The sequence below is a fragment of the Tiliqua scincoides genome, chromosome 1 (assembly GCF_035046505.1).
Source record: "Tiliqua scincoides isolate rTilSci1 chromosome 1, rTilSci1.hap2, whole genome shotgun sequence".
NCBI classification, from domain to species: Eukaryota; Metazoa; Chordata; class Lepidosauria; order Squamata; family Scincidae; genus Tiliqua; species Tiliqua scincoides.
In genome coordinates, this window is record NC_089821.1 from 133,292,685 (window position 1) to 133,313,249 (window position 20,565).

Below are 20,565 nucleotides of genomic sequence, written 5' to 3' on the forward strand. Positions count from 1 at the left end.
TGTTATACAATGTGCCAAAATGAAAAAGGTATAGAGAACAAAATGGCTAATATTATAATGCCTTTGTACAAATCAATGGTAAGGCCACACCTGGAGTATTGTGTCCAGTTCTGGTCGCCACATCTCAAAAAGGACGTAGTGGAAATGGAAAAGGTGCAAAAGAGAGCGACTAAGACTGGGCTGGGGCACCTTTCTTATGAGGAAAGGCTACGGCGTTTGGGCCTCTTCAGCCTAGAAAAGAGATGCCTGAGGGGGGACATGATTGAGACATACAAAATTATGCATGGGAAGGATAAAGTGGATAGAGAGATGCTCTTTACACTCTCACACAACACCAGAACCAGGGAACATCCACTAAAATTGAGTGTTGGGAGGGTTAGGACAGACAAAAGGAAATATTTCTTTACTCAGCGTGTGGTTGGTCTGTGGAACTCCTTGCCACAGGATGTGGTGACGGTATCTGGCCTGGTTGCCTTTAAAAGGGGATTGGACAAGTTTCTGGAGGAAAAATCCATTATGGGTTACAAGCCATGATGTATATGTGCAACCTCCTGATTTTAGAAATGGGCTATGTCAGAATGCCAATGCAAGGAAGGGCAACAGGATGCAGATCTCTTGTTATCTGGTGTGCTCCCTGGGGCATTTGGTGGGCCGCTGTGAGATACAGGAAGCTGGACTAGATGGGCCTATGGCCTGATCCAGTGGGGCTGTTCTTATGACCTACCGCATGCACCGTGAATCCCATCTGGGCCACTGTATTAAATGAGTTTGACACCCCTGTTGTAAGCCAGCCTCCTATGCAATGTAGGAAATCCAGACCTAGCTCACTCCCACTTGATGCCAATTATCAGACTGCTCTGATACATATCTGCTATTGTTCTACTAGATTGATCCACTTTTCTCATTGGATCTAGTCCTGGTGTAGCTGTGAACAAACCTGTGTGACAGCCCTTCAGGTATTCTGAAGAGTACGATCATGTCCCCTTTTAGACTTAAACAGGCTGCTTCCTAATCTGGAAGGAAAAACAGGAATTGACTGAGATAAAAATTGGGGGCCATTTTCGTAACAGTAATAAACTCTAATCTGTTTCTGTAAAGAAAAAATTGTGTTACTGGCTGTGCTTTTAAACATGCATTAACATGCACATGGAGGAACTCTGTTTGCTGCAACAAAGAACTTGTGGCAAACTTGGAATTGCTTCGGTAGCATGGACTCCTTGTTTGAATTTTACCATGGAGTTGCTGAGAGGCTTGGAATTCCTTTTTTGTGTTGCTGATGTCTTTGTTTAGTCAGGAAGCTCCCAGGATGTGGCTTTTGTGCACAGGGTCAAATATGCTGTGCCAGCAAAGTGCAGTTGCCCATAGAACTTGCCTAAGTCAGGTGAGACTGCCTCCAAGCCAGCCTAATAGATGGTGGGGGGAGGGGCAGGAGATTGCACTGACCATTAAGTGTGGTCTTGCTATCAGTACTTGTAATGAATGTCCTGTGCTTTCACCTGTTTTTACCTATTTTTCAATGTTTGGACATTCCTAACTCTCCAGAAGCGCCTGTGCAGGTTCAGTGACTAAAGGTAGTGGGAACATCCTCCTGCAGCAGTCTTTTGTCCTTTACTTGAAACTCTATTACCAGCCAACCATGTTCATTGGTGGGTTTGGGACATGTTTTATTTGTAATCCACCTTGAGTGCCCTTTGTGGGATAGAAGGGCAAGATATAAATTCTATAAATAAATAAAAATTCCTCTATCTGGAGGAGCTTGCCTTCCTAATGACTGGCATGCCTCTGCTGTTAAGGCAGCCAAACCTGTCTGTCTACATAGGGTGTGTGTGTGTGAAATAGAGAGGCCAGGTGGGTTCTAATCAGGTAACAGTATGACATCATTAAATCTAGGTTACTTAAGGTCAAGAATAAGGGTGCTCTGTGTGTATTGTTGCCCAGTCTACTGTGAGAGCTGATGTTGGTTGGCAGAAGGCACACCCACTTATTATCCAGTAGCTGCAGGAACCATGAGTCCTTGGACAATGTGTTCAGGTGACTTCAGCAGCTGGCTTGTATTCTCTCCCCTCTTTAGTTTAATTCTGCATTTTTAATTCTTTTGACTTTTGGCTTCCTAGCTAATGTTAATAGGTAATGCAGTGGCATTGTCATATTGGAAGCTTCACAGATGTGCAGTTTAGTTTTCAGTCCTCTCAGTTTTACCACAGGGTACTGCATCTCTGGAAGTTATTCCTGACCCTGTTTAATAGGTCTTTGGTCTCAAACATGCTCAAAAATACAATCCATACAGAGCAAAAAAGAGGGATACAGCTTTATTGAGAAATTTTGATCTAGACTTTCACATTAAGATGTTTCACGCAGAAGGATAAAAAGACCACTTTTTCATTTTATTGCTTTAATTATGGGAGCAGTATGGGTTATCCCATTTGTTTCATCAGCTTTTGCAGACTGGAACATTTACTACATTGTAAAGCTGAGTGAAGTGGTATGATGCAAGTCAGTATATCTGAAAGCCCCTTTATTCCCTTGATAGCTGAAACAATCTTAATTCTGTACATAACAGCTCCTTCCAACAGAGTAGCACATGTAAGCATTATTATTATTATTGCCTCTAATACTCTGGAATCAGTCTCACTTATCTTAGAAGGTCCTTTTGCTGGAACACAGCACACTATCCATTATTGTTGTGTCCATTCCATTTCTGGACTAACTTCATTTAGATTTGACTACATCTTACCCACCTCAAAAAAGGTAGCAGGAGATTTTTCACAACCAGTAGTTTGTGCTTAATTGTAAAATGCATGAAAAAATATTAAAAGCTAAACGTTGGGAGTAGGAATGGGAAAAGGTAGAAATTTTCCAATTCTGGAGAAGTTTTCTCCTACTGATATAATAAAAATAAACTTGCACTGCAGTTATGTGGCAATACCACCACTTAGGTAGTCCAAATAATCCTGTCTTTGTTCTGCAAAACAAGATCTGGTTGTTTTCCCTTGGGAAGAGAGAAAATAAATCCATCCCTTCCCATCCACCACGTGAAAGCACCTTGTTAAAAAAAAATTTAAAAAAGGAAGTTGATGCCATGTCCATCACAGAAAATTGAAACTATAAGCTGGGGAAAGTGATAGGCGTGATTTGACCAACTTGTGCTGACAATGTGTGATTAGTCACACACATTATCCCTGCCAAAGATGCCAGATTCCCTGCCACAGAAGAATTGTCTCAAAATAAAATGAAACCAGTGTAACAGCCTAAACCAGTATCTTTAATATATGTAATATTACACAGGAGTAGCACTATTAAAGATCTGTTTGCTATTTTGGTTATTTTTTTCTATTCTTCACTGTCATGTTTTGATTTGCCAAGGAATGAGACTAACTACAATCCTATATACACCTTCCTGAGAGTTTGTTCCACTGAACACAATGGAACTTACTTCTGAGTAGATATGCATAGGATTGAGCTATAACTCTTACAGACATGACACAGACATTATGCAAGTATAAGCTTCACCCTACCATGTCATGTTTCTTATTGCCAATGACAGTGGAGGCATGGAAAGGTGAGGGGGAAAAACCAGAGAGAAGAACATGGTACTTAGACAAATACATTAGGTTACTTAAAAAAAACACACAACCCATTTAACATGTTCTGTTTCAAGCCATAAATTGCAGGGAATGTATTGTGAAATTTTCACTTTAAAGACTTTTGTCTATTAAAACCACTATAGTGAAAGCACCCTAAAGGTTGACAGTAGTAAAGCAGGCAGGAAAAACCAAAGCAACAGTCAGGCTCTTTTTTTGTTAGCTTTTGAGCCAACTGTTAGTAAAGCAAAGGATAAGACCTCATTCACCCTGCCTTAGCTGTTTTTTCTTAAAAGAAAAAGCTATATACCTTGGGCGAACAACCAGATTTTGTGATGGATTCTGTTGCCAGAGCTACCAAAAATCTCTGCACATCATCCACAAATCCACCAAAACCAATTCTACTCCTTCCTCCATTGTCGAGCCCGACCAAAACCAGCATTTTGAAGACCAGGCAACCCTATTCACAATCTTTTTTACAGTTGTACACAATTTGGCCTTGATCATCTGAGCTAGAATATGCTTTAGTGAGGCCATTTATGATTAGCTTTAAGTATGGAGTTGCATTTCATATATTCTATGTAACTAAAAGCAAAGTACTGTAAGAAATTGGCCATTAACATTTTTAAAAGGCTGTATACATTTGCCTTCACACAATACAATTCTGAATTATTTTATGAGATTAAAGTCTGTGTAATGTATTACTATCATGCCTTTTAGTCATTTTTTAAATGTGAACTTTTTTTCCTTTTTTAACAAAGAGGTATACCAATTACAGCATAGGGCTCTCCTGGACATGCATAATAACCTTTTATAGTTTTTGCATTTATCACCACAACACTGTACAGTATAGGCAATAATACCTAGACAATATCCTGAGGTGAGGAGTTAGCTACCATTTTTACCTACAACACATGGGCATGAAAATCTATAAAAATACTTTTAGGTGATGCGATACCTTCAATATGAACATCACATCACAAAGAGGTCAAGATATATGTGACACATTTAGTATTACAACTTCCATTTCTGGTGATGGTTTAGCTAAACATGGAATATTAGTTAGCTTAAAAAGCACATGAGCAGAATTACTGAATTTGCTAAACCTACAAGTCATGCTTTGCTGGAATGAAACTGACAAAATAAGCCCAAAACTTTTATTATGATTGTTATAAATTACTTGTTATAATTAGGTTTATTACTTGTAGAAGCAATTTCTCAGCTATATTTCACATTTATATCTAGCGTCCTCTTCTGGGACAACATCTAGAGGTTGAAATACCAATCCTACCCCTGGCTTCTGAGTCCTTCTGCCTTCATGTTTTACCAGAGAGAAGAATGTCAAATACTGCAAATGGAGATAATACATTTGATACATTGGCAGTGGGCAAGAGTGCCAGACATGATTTCTGGCTTTGTAGAAAAGCTAAGCTCCAGCGTTGTGACATACAAAGTGCATAGTGAACCTTTATAAAGCCGGTTGGTGGTGCACCACAGACTGTGAGAACAATTGCTGTAATATCTGAGAGGCCCTGCCCTTATGCTCTGCCTGGGTATTAACTCCCTCAGCCAGTACTGCAATCCTTGAGAGAGCCAATTCCTGTATAAACATAGTTATGAATCAGAGGTTTTAAATATATTCTCAATTTATTTCTCTTATTTTAGATCAAACAAAACTAAAGGTTAGATCAGGAGACAATTTTACATAACTGTAAAATCACAGGCAATACAATCTCCCAGGAACACACCAGTTTGGCTGAAAGTGTTAGAACTCTGAAGAGCACACAGTTTAAAAATTATTTTGTCATTGGGATCACCTTTCATTACTTTAACAGCTGCAGTGTTTGTGTGGATTGGATTTTGGCAAGTCAGCATATTTCTGCACAAAGGAATAAGTCAGTGGTATTCAAACTGGGGCGTCGCGACGCCCCAGCCTGAGGGTCCTGGTCCCTTAAGGGGCAGGGGCAGCCAGGAGGCAGGGAGGTGGCAGCAGCGCAAAACGGGAAGCGGAGCGCGATCGCCCCACTCTCACTTTCCCTGACCTGAGGAGCCCTGCAGGCGCTCATGCCCAGCTCCCCGCAGCCAGGGACACACTGCTTCCAGTTTAGCGGAGCGGGGCATGATCGCTCGGCTGTCACCTTCCCTGACCCGGGGAGTCCTGCCAAAGTGCACCAAGCCCCTGCAGCCCCCCGAGCACCGCGATCCTGGGGATTGTGACACTGCCTCCCCCCCACAAAGACTAACTGCGGGATTCAAACTCCCTGTGAGTTTGAAAACCGCAGGAATAAGTGTTTGACATTGTCAGAACACTGGTATACTAGTGTTGTTCTCCAAGGAGTTTCTGTGAAACACCAATTATCTACTGCTAAGCTGGTTTTTTACATTAAAGTCTAAAATTCTTTAGCTTACAAATATTTTTTGTTTCCAGTTTACAATGGTAAAAAAACAATGACCACAATGTGTGTAAATGGAAAGTGAAGACAAGTATTTTAAAAACAGAATAAAAAGTGGCATGTTAAAAATTGAATCAAATACATACATCAAAGACACAAAGTTTTTAGCAGCTGGTTTTTAAAGAGCAAGGAAGCAGGGGAAATTAGCTACCCTAACTCCAGTCTAGTTTTGTGATCTGTATCCTTATGAGCGCCAACATTTTAAAAATAATAATAATCTAAAATAAGCACATAAATTATCTGTCTGACTCTAAAAAGAGTACACAAAATCAAACCACAAACTCAATGTAGTGTAAAACGTAATTTACATTATTCATGCACCTGGCAACAACACATTAAAATAATTTCTAAACTCTCCAGATTAAGGAAAAATTTCATGATTTTTTTCTGTAAACAATGTTCTTGAGAAGATGAATAACTTGTTCCGATTCCAAACTAGTTATAGTATCATGTTTTCAATCCCTTTTAATACTTCAGCAAAACATGTGATTGGTCACATCTTAGCTCTCCCCACTAAAAATAAACATTAAAAAGCTGCTGTATAGATGAAATGTCACTGCAGGACGTTGGGGATTAGCCCCTCTTCCAAGTCAAGTGCAATCCAAGAATCAGACTGTAAGAGTGAACTGATCCTGTTCTATGGGTTTTTCTACCCAAGCTCCAAGCCCTGCCTTTGAAAATGCTTTAAACAAGCACTGTTTGGCAGTTTGGTATTCAGTAGCTACTTGCTTAGTTTCATGGTACATGTTTGGTTTACTGAGTTTTGAACGAAGACTGGAGGAAAGCTGTAGACAAAAAAAAAACAAAGAACATTGTTACATAAAGCAAAGATTTGCTTTCATGATTCATCTCATCTTTGTCAAACTACAAAACTGTTGGCAACAGGTAACTTAGGAAAATGCTTCATTTTCATCTCCTCTATCTGATCACTAGAATCAAAATCCAATAACAAAATGTAAATCACCCATCTTCCCTACCACTCATCCTTTTTGTACATTTCAAGCAACAACAAAAAAAACAGTAAGCCTGCAAAAGGCAAATATCGAATTAGTGTTCTCTATGATGCACTAGAAGTTCCTTCCCAGAAAAATAATCTGACCAAAGCTTCCTCCATGAATGGAGGGTGCATTGCACTCACTGTACTCTTTGCTCATGTAAAAACCCCTTGCAAGAATGAAATGCTCCTTCCATTTTCAGAGGCATATATAATGACAGATGCATTTGTATGGATGCTAACTCATGTTGAAATAATTCATTAAAAAACTCCCTATAATTTTCACTTCTGTTTATCATGACAACCAAAGAGTAAAAATAATTGGGGAAGGGATGGAGGGAACTCTGATGACCTGGCAAGGGTCCAAAATAATGTCTACCGTTCTTAAATTTAGAGTAACCTGCTCTGTCCTGATCTGCCCTGCTCTCTGGGAATATAAACACATCTGAAACATTCAGCTTTGATAGATGTTATATCAGTAAGAGAATTGATTTCATAATAAAAGAAATAATCAAAGTCCAATTATATTAAATATAGTGCTAAACCATCAATTTCAAGACATACCTTTGCATAAATGCGCATCCAACGACTATATAGAGCATGCTTACAAAGACGGGATGCACGACCCATCTCATCCTTGCCAGTTGTAGCATTAATAACTTCAAGACCAGCATCTCCTACTGTCCAGTTTACACTGAAATTAGGTGCTTTTCCTGGTTGGCGAGCTTCAGCATTGCTGATTCCTAAAACAAAGTGTTCAGCAACAGGTTTATATTCATGTTTACATCTTTTGTAGAGAGCTTCATTCGTGATATATTGCTTTATTTCTACATTTCTTTAGCAACTGAATCATTTCTCTTGGATATTCCTCATCTGGGATATTCTGACATGAATATCCTGCTTATATAGCACACTGAGGTTGATATTTGGTTCAACTGACAAAATTTGAGCTCAATTCAGTAGCTGGATAAAGAAAAAAAGGACAGTACTTAACTGTAACCAATAGTCTTTAAAAAAAAACTGCCTATAGCTCATCAATGAAACAGAATTTGAGCACCTTTTCTATTGATGTTCTCCCCCCCCCCCAGCATTATTCTGACATCCTCATTTTCTATCAGGGTATGGAAGGCAAGTGATGATGACATCCAGTGTGTATTGCTCCAGGCAGAAGAGAGAATAAACAATTTCAAGGGTAGCTTTTGCTGTAAGTTAGGGAACCAAATGCTGAAATGAGAACAAAAAGGTTCCACTGCACAGATACAAATCCAATAGCTGTACAGGGATTTGCTCAAATGGAAACAAAGTTTGGAAAAGATGTGCAAGAGGACAATGTTGCAACAATGCCTATTTTGTAAAAAAAGAAAGCTATCAGGAAAGTTGTAGGCTAGACAAAGCCCTAATACGTTTCTCAAAACTGAAGGATTTCATGCTAGCCAGTGAATTTTAACAATAGATTGAGCTCTCAATCCAGCTCAAGATGGTGGGAAAACAACCTTTGGTGTCATCCATACAAACACCACACATCTTTTTTACTCTTTGAAGGGGAAAAAAACTACTGCCATGGATTATGTGCGGTATGCCACATACCACTGCCCTTTCTAGACAAAGCTTTTTACTGAGAGCACTTTTAGCCTACTTTTTAATATAAATATTCTCAATGCAGGGAACAAAAATTAAACCAAAATAGTTAATAAACGATGCACTCATTCCGAAGTACACTTAAAATACTTTGCAGCTCTGGGTGGATCTAATCGCATAACCACTGAATCCAGCTGGGAGATCACAACCCAAAAGAATTTAGTAAATATTGCAGAAGCCTCAACACATTCTATTAATTCTATAAAATTACCAAAATGCTTTAATTAAGCTAATCATTCTATATTATTTAAGGGCTCAATCCTAAACAACTTTCCAGCATAGGCATAGCTGTACCAGTCGGGCATGTGCTGCATCCTGCAGTTGGGGGGCAGTCATGTAGGCCTCCTCAAGGTAAAGCAATATTTGTTCCCTTACTTTGAAGTTGCATTACCCTTACTTCGGTGCTGGAACGTTGGTTAGGATTGTGCCCTAAGTTGCACTTCCTTACTTTTGCTTTCTGTTTTCCCCATCTTTAGACTAACCCTCATCGCATATATACTAATACTGAACTTGGGTGATTAAAAGCATATCTTTTTCTATGTAAAACGGGGCCACCAATACTTGGGAAACTCTGTAGATATGTAAAAGTAGATACATTTGTAAAATATAAGAAAAATAAACCGAAAAACCCCAAATTGTTTTTTAGCTTCTAGAACCTGCATAACCTTCAAGTATCTTTCAGAATGTTCAGCATATATAGAGATAATGATAAACTCTCACTGGCTCAGGGATGGGCGACTCCTAGCTTTCCTGCTGTTTTATTACAGGAGGAGGAGGAGAATTCCTGTTATTTTCCAATTACAGTCAGAGGCGTGGCAGTGGCTCCCAGGGCTATGACATCACTGTATCACCCAACACTGTGATGTAACATGCCACACTGATGTCACTTTCCAGTTTGGAGGAGGGCAGCGGCTTCACAATGTGGCTGCTGCTGTTCTCTCTACAGCAGCTTCCCTGCCAACTTTCATCTTCTGCCACGGCTCAGCAGAACACAACAGTAGGTTGGGAAGCTCCATCCAGTTCCCAGCTTCTGCCCAGCCACAGCAGACCTCTGAGCACAATGCTGTGATTGGAGGTCTGCCTTGGCTGGGAAGAAAAATTGCGCTCCTCACTGCAGTAGCACCTGGGGCAGGAGCCCCTTAGGCTCTGCCCTCACTACACCTCTGATTACAGCTACATTAAAATCTTGGATCTTTCCACTTTCTATGGATAACTCCCACCCAAAGGGGTCTAAAGAAACTAGATGTTGGGAACACTGTATGACTCCATAATCAAAGTCTGTCATTGAGAGCAGATACCATTCAAACAGAATGCTCAGGAGTCACTTTAAAAAGACAGAAAAAATGTAGGGAGCTATGGGGTTGTCTGGCTGTGATCTTTATCCCAGTGCAATATCTTTTCTAGTTGCTTGCTTGTATCCTTTCAGATTGTGAGCCTTTTTGAGATAGGGGACCACACCAGACCCCTGGTTCAGGAACAGCTCAGGATTTCATGACAGCCATGGACCTGTCTCAGGTGATTTCTGCCCCGACACATGTGGCACTTTGGATCTGGTGTTTGGATCTGGATCTGGGAAGTGGTTGGTGATCTGGATGTGGAGATTACAAATCTCTTCTTTGACATGAACAGATCACTTCCTGGTGCAGTTCAGACTGATTGCAGCCTTTTACCTCCACAAAGCGGGGGACTGAATTGTATAGGATCTTGGGGTTGCAGTGAACATGAAGTTGAACAGGACTCAGCAGTGTGATATAGCTACAAATAAGGTTAATGCAATTTTAGGTTGCATTTATAGAACCATAGCTTCCAAATTATGAAGTAGTGGTTTCACTTTACTCTGTATTGGTCATACCTAACCTGGAGTACTGTCCCCAGTTCTGGATGTCACATTTTAGGACAAATGGCCTTGAAGTTCCCTTTCAACTCTTATAATCTGCCCTGATGGACCCAGAGCATCCCTGGAGAGTTTCCTGCTACTAGGCACAAAACTGCCTGAAGCTCTGGAATACAGAGATAGCTAGGGCTGTATATATCACTGTTGACTTGTTGAGTGACATCAGCTTCATCAGCTCAGGTGGCTCCTTGGTTTACCAAGGAATTGTGGGCAATGAAGTGGCTTGGCAAACATCTAGTACAAAGGTGGTGGAAAAGTCTGACTGAACATGGGTGAGAGCTCATATTAGAGCCTTCTCTATGGTAGTGAAGAAAGCTTTTTTCTTTGCCACAATTGCATCTGTAGAGACTCATCCAGCTGAGTTGCTTGGGGCCTTCTTCATCTAGCTCTTCAAAGACAGAGGAAGGAAATAACTTCTTTGCTGTGACCAGTTTGCAAAGTACTTTGCAGATGAAATTGATTACTTCAATTCTGTGGAAACTTGGACTCCACACAGAAAAGTTAATACATAGATGAGAACATAGATGTTCTCATGGTGCCTGTTGGTCGAGTTTTTTGGGCTTCTTTTCAGCTTATGATCTGATGATGCGGACTGGATCCTTTGCAGCATGAGGCAATCCGCTTGCCTGCCTGACTCTTGCCTGATTTTAGTTTGTTATATCTGCTGGGGGGAGGGCAGGGTGGAAAACTAGCTGTTTTTATGACATGTTTTATGTCAAATTGCTTCAAAGCAGGCTGTGATTTGCCTGCTGAAGAAATCCTACCTGGACTCTATCAAGCTGGTTTCTAACATTCTGTTTCTAGGTAAGCAGATCAAGTGGCTAGTGGCCTCTCAGGTCCAGGAGATCTTAGATGAAATTGTCTTAAATAGATTGTCTAGATCAGGGGTGTCCAAAGTTTTTGGCAGGAGGGCCACATCAGCTCTCTGACACCATGTCGGGGGCCGAATTAATTTACATTTCAAATTTGAATAAATTTACATAAATGAATATATTAAAGATGAACTTATATGAATGAATGAAGGTTTTGCAGTAGTTCAAGGCCTATAAAAGGCCTTGCACAAAGCAAGGCTAGCCTTTCCTTTCCTGCTGCTACTGCATCACAGACGTGAAACAACAAGCAATGGAGGGAGTCCTCATCCCACAGCTCACTTGAGAGGCCAAACAGTTGCCCTCACCCTGAGAGCAGTTGCATCGGGCCAGTGTGGGCTCCAACAAATCTCTGGAGGGCCAGAGTCTCATTGGAGGCTAGGGGCTCCCTTAGGGCCACATAGAGAGGCCTTGAGGGCCGCAAGTGGCCCCCGGGCCGGGGTTTGGGCACCCCTGGTCTAGATAAGTGGTATCAAGCTCGTTTTGTACTGAGGGCCGAATAGCATTCATGATGCCTGCTGAGGGCCGGAAGTGATGCCATTAGGGAGAAAGTGATGTTTAATGAAACAGGTCATAACCAAAAACAAGCACTTTTTCTCACTTAGGAACTCATTAGCTGCAAACGACAGAAGAGAAAATATGCAAATCTTGATCATATTTCAAGATATGGGAGAGCCCAACTCTCATGTGGGCTGCCCTTTCAGCAGCAACACCTCAGCACTGCTCAGCAGCTGAGAGCCTGAGGGCCGGATAAAAAGCTTCCACAGGCCGCATCAGGCCCCGGGCCTTATGTTTGACACCCCTGCTCTAGATCTTTCAATCCAGTTTCAATCTTGACATTAGGATAGAAACAGCTTTGAGTTGATATTATCTATGCTGGGACCCCAGACACGAGAATCGCTGTCCTGTTTTTTCTCCTATTGGACATCTCAGTACCTTTTAGCATCATTAATCATGGTGGCCTTCTGGACCATTTGACTATGCTGGACTATGCTTGGGCCTCTTCAGCCTAGAAAAGAGGCGCCTGAGGGGGGACATGATTGAGACATACAAAATTATGCAGGGGATGGACAGAGTGGATAGGGAGATGCTCTTTACACTCTCACATAATACCAGAACCAGGGGACATCCAACTAAAATTGAGCGTTGGGCAGGTTAGGACAGACAAAAGAAAATATTTCTTTACTCAGCGTGTGGTCGGTCTGTGGAACTCCTTGCCACAGGATGTGGTGATGGCATCTAGCCTGGACACCTTTAAAAGGGGATTGGACAAGTTTCTGGAGGAAAAATCCATTACGGGTTACAAGCCATGATGTGCATGTGCAACCTGATTTTAGAAATGGGCTATGTCAGAATGCCAGATGCAAGGGAGGGCACCAGAATAAGGTCTCTTGTTGGCTTGTGTGCTCCCTGGGGCATTTGGTGGGCCGCTGTGAGATACAGGAAGCTGGACTAGATGGGCCTATGGCCTGATCCAGTGGGGCTGTTCTTATCATGGGGAAACAGTTTTGCTGTGGCTCTGGTCCGTCCTAGTTGACAAGTACCAGTGAATGTTATGGGGGCCACTTGTTCACCACCCTGGCCTGGGATGCCACAGAGTTCCATGCAGTTTAATATCTACACGAAACCACTAGTCATTCAAGGATTTGGAGTTGGGTGTCATCAATTTGTAAATGATATTCAGCTCTACCTCTTGTAACCATCTAATGCTGGGGAAGGTGCTGACATCCGGGAGCGTTCTCTGTGGCTTAGAGCAGCTAGTCACGGAGCCCACCAGAGGACAGGTGACTCTGGATTTAATATTGTGCGGTACGCAGGACCTGATGTAAACGTTACTGAGCCATTGGGGAACAGTGATCATGCTGCGATCCGTTTTGATGTGCACATTGGGGGAAGAATACCAGGCAAATCTCTAACAAAAACCCTTGACTTCCGACGGGCAGACTTCCCTCAAATGAGGAGGCTGGTTAGAAGGAGGTTTAAAGGGAGAGTAAAAAGAGTCCAATCTCTCCAGAGTGCATGGAGGCTGCTTAAAACAACAGTAATAACAGAAGGGTCAGCTACCAGGAGGGTGGAGGAAGGAGCTGTGATTGGGAACACCTGTGTCTGGTCTCGGGACTGACGAGTGGCTGCTTTCTCCCTGCAGGTAACCTGCATAAGCCTCTGGCTTGCCAGAGGCGCGAGCCTTTGGCGCGAGCCGAAGGGCAAGGGCCAAAGGGCTCTTAGCCTGGGGCTCGTGCCCTGAAGACCAAGGCTCCCTTCCTGGCTGACGAACTGAAGCAGTGGTCGGATTATTCCTCCCCTTCTGTTTAAGGCAGGGAAGAGAGGAGCAACTGAAATCTTTAGGGCAGCACAGTCTTTTTGCAGCAGAGGATTGGCCTGTGAGACACCCAGTGCTAGGCCTGCCTTGTTTTTATCTTTTTGTAAGCAGTCCTGCTGGGTGTCTCTCTCTGTATAAGCCAGTCTCAGAAGGTGGGCCTTGCCACATGTGTTTCTTTTTAGGAGGGAGCTCAGGGGAGGGGAGGGGTGCCACTATCAAGAGAGTGACGGGCCAAGGGAGATATGGCGGTGGGAGTTGGACAGGCCGTTACAGGAGAAGGAGAGTTCATCATAGACAGATCATCTCTCCTTCTGGTCCTTCCCCCAATTCTCGGATGCCTGGTGGTCTTGGCAGTGAGTCCCTGGATCTGAAGCTGCTGCTTTTGAATGCCAGGTCGGTGAATAATAAAACCTGCATCATCCGGGATTTAATCCTGGATGAGAAAGCCGACCTGGTATGTATTACAGAGACCTGGTTGGACATGGCAGGAGGAGTTAGTCTCTCTGAACTCTATCCTCCAGGTTTCCAGGTGTTGCAGCAGCCAAGATTGCAGGGAGGGGGAGTTGCAATGGTCTATCGTGAGTCCATCTCCCTTACCAGGTGCCCTGTCCAGCAGTTTGCTGGGTTCAAGTGCCTGCATGTTGTGTTGAGAGGACCGGACAGGATTGGGATTCTGTTGGTGTACCGCCCGCCCTGCTGCCCAACAGTCTCCCTGCCTGAGCTGACTGGGGTGATCTCGGGGGTGGCATTGGAGGCCCCCCGCCTATTAGTGCTGGGGGACTTCAATGTGCATGCCGAGGCCCCTGCATCAGGTGCAGCTCAGGATTTCATGGCCGCCATGACAACCATGGACCTGTCCCAGAAGATCTTGGCCCCAACACATACTGCAGGACACGTGCTGGACCTGGTGTTTACAGCTGGGCACGGGGGCAGTGATCTGGACGTAGAGGAGATCGAGATCACTCCGTTGTCATGGACAGATCACTTCCTGGTAAGGTTTAGGCTTGTTGCGACTTCCTACCTCCGCAGAGGCGGGGGACAGTTTTCTATGGTCCGCCCCCGGAGGCTAATGGATCCTGAAGGTTTCCTGAGGGCTCTGGGGGATTTCCCCACTGCCAAGACTGGCGTCTCATCTGAGGCCCTGGTTGACCTCTGGAATGGGGAAATGACCAGGACAGTGGATGAGATTGCTCCGGAGCGACCTCTGCCACGTCGCAGACTCGGAGCGGCTCCTTGGTTCACTGAGGAGCTGCGAAGGATGAAGCGGCAGGGCAGGCGTCTAGAGCGACGGTGGCAGAAAACTCGGGATGAATCCGACCGGACACGGAGTAGAGCCCATTACAGAGCCTATTCCGTGGCGGTGGTAGTAGCGAAGAGATTGTTCTTCTCTGCTACCATTGCGTCTGCTGACAACCGTCCGGCAGAGCTGTTCTGTGTGGTGCAGGGCCTCCTTCATCAGCCCCCCCCAGTAGACCAGGAGGAATACACGGTCAGCCGCTGTGACGTGTTTGCGCAACATTTTGCAGATAAAATCGATCGTATTCATCACAACTTGGATGCCACATTGACAGTGTCTGGCAACTGCTTGTCCTGTGTTGTGGGATTCTTTTCAGCTTGTACAGCCTGAGGATGTGGACAGACTCCTTTGGAGTGTGAGGCCATCTGCCTGCCTGCTCGACCCTTGCCCAGCTTGGTTGATAAGAGCTGCCCGGGGTGGGCTGGCTGAGTGGACAGGGAGAGTGGACAGGGAGGGTGGTCAACTCTTCCTTGATGGAGGGGACGTTACCACTCACTTTGAAACGGGCGGTGGTTCGCCCCCTCCTGAAGAAGCCCTCCCTGGATTCCACTGTGTTGGATAACTACCGGCCAGTCTCCAACATCCCATTTCTGGGCAAGGTAATTGAGCGGGTGGTGGCGTCCCAACTCCAGAGGGTCTTGGATGAAGCGGATTATCTGGATCCTTTTCAATCTGGCTTCAGGCCGGGCTTTGGGACGGAAACCGCCTTGGTCGCTTTGGTGGATGACCTACGCCGGGGACTGGACAGGGGGAGTGCGTCCCTGTTGGTCCTGCTGGACCTCTCAGCGGCTTTCGATACCATCGACCATGGTATCCTTCTGGGCCGATTGGCCGAGTTGGGAGCTGGAGGCACTGTTTTGCGGTGGTTCCGCTCCTACTTGGAGGGTCGGTCCCAGATGGTGGTGCTGGGGGATGCCTGTTCGACACCTTGGCCCTTGAGATGCGGGGTGCCACAGGGCTCAATTCTGTCCCCCATGCTATTTAACATCTACATGAAACCGCTGGGAGAGGTCATCCGGGGGTTTGGAGTGGGGTGCCATCAATATGCTGATGACACCCAGCTCTATCTCTCCTTTCCTCCAGACTCCAGGGTGGCGGTTGAGGACCTGGAGCGCTGTCTGGAGGCAGTGAGGATCTGGATGGGGGCTAACAAGCTGAAATTAAATCCGGATAAGACAGAGGCTCTCCTGGTTAGGAAATCCTCGATGCAGCTGCTGGACTATCGGCTTGCGCTGAATGGGGTTGCACTCCCTCTGAAGGAGCAGGTCCGCAGCTTGGGGGTCCACCTGGACTCGCAGCTGCTCCTGGATTCCCAGGTGGCGGCTGTGGCAAGGGGGGCCTTCGCTCAGCTTCGGCTGGTGCGCCAGCTGCGGCCGTACTTGGATCGTGCAGACCTGGCCACGGTGATCCATGCCTTGGTGACATCGAGATTAGATTACTGTAACGCACTCTATGTGGGGCTGCCCTTGAAGACGGTTCGGAAACTGCAACTAGTGCAGAATGCGGCGGCCCGTGTGGTTACTGGAGGTAGGCGGTTCGACCCTGTCAGTCCGCTTCTCCAGCGGCTGCACTGGCTGCCCATTCGTTTCCGGGCCCAATTCAAGGTGCTGGTATTGACCTTTAAAGCCCTATACTGCTCTGGACCAGGGTATCTTAGAGATCGCCTGCTCCCGTACAATCCGGCTCGCCCTCTCAGGTCATCAGAGAAGGCCTTTTTACAAGTGCCGCCGCCTAGGGAGGTACGTGGGGTGGCTGCAAGAAATAGGGCCTTCTCAGTAGTGGCACCAACGCTATGGAACTCCCTTCCCCTTGACTTAAGAATGGCTCCCTCTCTTGAGACCTTTCGGCAAGGCCTGAAGACCCTTCTGTTTAAACAGGCCTTCTGAGTTCTTGGCCTTTTAACATCTTTTTAACATCTTTTAATATTTTTTTACAGGCCTGATTCTTTTATGACTTGCTGCTGCTCTATGCTCTTTTTACCTATTTTTTTTACTCTGACTGCTGTTTTTAGTATGTGTTAATATGTTTTTATTTGTTTTTTAAATTGTTTTTAATATGTTGTAAGCCGCCTTGAGTCCCTTCGGGGAGAAAGGCGGGGTAGAAATAAAGTTGTTGTTGTTGTTGTTGTTGTTATTGTTATTATTATTATTATTATTATTATTATTATTATTATTATTATTATTATTAATAGAGGCCCAGCAGAGGTGTATACCGCAAAGAAAGAAGGGTTCCACTAAATCCAGGAGGGTGCCCGCATGGCTAACCAGCCAAGTTAGAGAGGCTGTGAAGGGCAAGGAAGCTTCCTTCCGTAAATGGAAGTCTTGCCCTAATGAGGAGAATAAAAAGGAACATAAACTGTGGCAAAAGAAATGTAAGAAGGTGATATGGGAGGTCAAGCGAGACTATGAGGAACGCATGGCCAGCAACATTAAGGGGAATAATAAAAGCTTCTTCAAATATGTTAGAAGCAGGAAACCCGCCAGAGAAGCAGTTGGCCCACTGGATGGTGAGGGAGGGAAAGGGGAGATAAAAGGAGACTTAGAGATGGCAGAGAAATTAAATGAGTTCTTTGCATCTGTCTTCATGACAGAAGACCTCGGGCAGATACCGCTGCCCGAACAGCCCCTCCTAACTGAGGAGTTAAGTCAGATAGAGGTTAAAAGAGAAGATGTTTCAGACCTCATTGATAAATTAAAGATCAATAAGTCACCGGGCCCTGATGGCATCCACCCAAGAGTTATTAAGGAATTAAAGAATGAAGTTGCAGATCTCTTGACTAAGGTATGCAACTTGTCTCTCAAAACGGCCACGGTGCCAGAAGATTGGAGGATAGCAAATGTCACGCCTATCTTTAAAAAAGGAAAGAGGGGGGACCCGGGAAACTATAGGCCGGTCAGCCTAACATCCATACCGGGTAAGATGGTGGAATGCCTCATCAAAGATAGGATCTCAAAACACATAGACGAACAGGCCTTGCTGAGGGAGAATCAGCATGGCTTCTGTAAGGGTAAGTCTTGCCTCACAAACCTTATAGAATTCTTTGAAAAGGTCAACAGGCATGTGGATGTGGGAGAACCCGTGGACATTATATATCTGGACTTTCAGAAGGCATTCGACACGGTCCCTCACCAAAGGCTACTGAAAAAACTCCACAGTCAGGGAATAGGAGGACAGATCCTCTCATGGATTGAGAACTGGTTGGAGGCCAGGAAGCAGAGAGTGGGTGTCAATGGGCAATTTTCACAATGGAGAGAGGTGAAAAGCGGTGTGCTCCAAGGATCTGTCCTGGGACTGGTGCTTTTCAACCTCTTCATAAATGACCTGGAGACAGGGGTGAGCAGTGAGGTGGCTAAGTTTGCAGACGACACCAAACTTTTCCGAGTGGTGAAGACCAGAAGTGATTGTGAGGAGCTCCAGAAGGATCTCTCCAGACTGGCAGAATGGGCAGCAAAATGGCAGATGCGCTTCAATGTCAGTAAGTGTAAAGTCATGCACATTGGGGCAAAAAATCAAAACTTTAGATATAGGCTGATGGGTTCTGAGCTGTCTGTGACAGATCAGGAGAGAGATCTTGGGGTGGTGGTGGACAGGTCGATGAAAGTGTTGACCCAATGTGCGGCGGCAGTGAAGAAGGCCAATTCTATGCTTGGGATCATTAGGAAGGGTATTGAGAACAAAACGACTAGTATTATAATGCCATTGTACAAATCTATGGTAAGGCCACACCTGGAGTATTGTGTCCAGTTCTGGTCGCCGCATCTCAAAAAAGACATAGTGGAAATGGAAAAGGTGCAAAAGAGAGCAACTAAGATGATTACGGAGCTGGGGCACCTTCCTTATGAGGAAAGGCTACGGCGTTTGGGCCTCTTCAGCCTAGAAAAGAGGCGCCTGAGGGGGGACATGATTGAGACATACAAAATTATGCAGGGGATGGACAGAGTGGATAGGGAGATGCTCTTTACACTCTCACATAATACCAGAACCAGGGAACATTCACTAAAATTGAGTGTTGGGAGGGTTAGGACAGACAAAAGGAAATATTTCTTTACTCAGTGTGTGGTCGGTCTGTGGAACTCCTTGCCGCAGGATGTGGTGCTGGCGTCTAGCCTAGACGCCTTTAAAAGGGGGTTGGACAAGTTTCTGGAGAAAAAATCCATTACGAGTTGCAAGCCATGATGTGTATGCGCAACCTCCTGATTTTAGAAATGGGTTATGTCAGAATGCCAGATGCAAGGGAGGGCACCAGGATGAGTTCTCTTGTTATCTGGTGTGCTCCCTGGGGCATTTGGTGGGCCGCTGCGAGATACAGGAAGCTGGACTAGATGGGCCTATGGCCTGATCCAGCAGGGCTGTTCTTATGGGTGCAGGGAGCCCTGCACGAGCGCCTGAAGTGAAAGTAGAGTTTTTGGAGCGCAATCGTTCTACTTTCACTTCAAACCAGCTGGGGAGCCCTGCAGGCGCTCATGCAGGGCTCCCCGCACCCCCAGGACAATGCTGCAGGAACTGGTGAGTACATCCCTGTCCCTGTAGTCCCATTAGCAACTCGATTCTGGGGATCACATCACTGCCTTTCCCCTGCCCCCACTGCCTCCCTTGCAAGTACTTACTGCACTTTACTGAAGATCTATGGGATTACTGACTCCTACTTAATGATTCATATATGGTATTTCTGTTTTAAGGAGACATTTGTTTATCTTTTAATCTCACCTTGTAAAACCAGTTTTTGTGTATATATATTTTTGCCCTATAAACTTTATTCATGTGATGAAATTGGTTTATACTACAAAACCTTATGCTGCACTAAATCTGGAAGATTCATAGGACTCTGTTTTGCGACTATTTCATGTCAGATATACAGAAAAATATACAGATATACAGAAGATATACAGAAAAAAGCCTTACATCCAGCCATCTGTGGTGACTCATCAGTACTGGGAGATTCAGGAAATCAGCCCAGGCAGATGGTCCACAGGCTCTCAGCCATCACCCAACTTGATTGATCTTTATACTGCCTGCAGGTGGACTTACTTCTGAATGAACACCATACAATTATACACATGCCCCAGTATCCAAAGGGATTCTGTTCCAAACTCCCCTGCGGTTAACTGCAACTGCAGATACTGGCAACCCACCCACCCCCCCACCCTCTGGAGGAAAGGGGAGCTCCTTTCGGGGCTTCCTTGGGCTTCCCAATGCCTTGTAAGGCATTAAAAAGTCCCTGCTGGTTTCATGGAGAAACCAAAAGTAGCTTTTTTTTTTTTTAACTACTAGGCTCAGAGGACCTTCTGGAGATGAGGGGAGCAGAGCTCTCCTTGCTTCTAAAGGGTGTGCGTGCGGACCCTATCTGCAGATAAGTGGATTCAGGGCAGGTATACGGTTTGTGAGAGTTTTCTGGAGACTCCATAGTAGAGGTTATGGGTAGAACTACATATTCTATTCCTTCCATGATTCTTATCCATAAAAGGTTTGCTTGAAGAGAATGATGTTTGCTGCAATTATCTGTAATTGTTGCACTAGAT

General features: G+C 44.6%; 1 protein-coding gene across 2 annotated transcripts in view; it reads right to left on the reverse strand.

Annotated features, from left to right (window-relative positions):
• Nucleotides 1-2,291: 2,291 nt before the first annotated feature.
• ADARB1 (adenosine deaminase RNA specific B1) overlaps nucleotides 2,292-20,565 on the reverse strand; it is an 82,797-nt gene continuing 64,523 nt past the window's right edge. For both annotated transcript variants that reach the window (XM_066631522.1, XM_066631575.1), the window contains 2 exons: nucleotides 7,593-7,771; nucleotides 2,292-6,819 (listed from right to left, as the gene is read on the reverse strand). In XM_066631522.1, coding sequence (XP_066487619.1) covers nucleotides 6,643-6,819; nucleotides 7,593-7,771 — 356 coding nt within the window. In that variant the 3' untranslated portion in view covers nucleotides 2,292-6,642. The remainder of the gene's footprint in view (nucleotides 6,820-7,592; nucleotides 7,772-20,565) is intronic.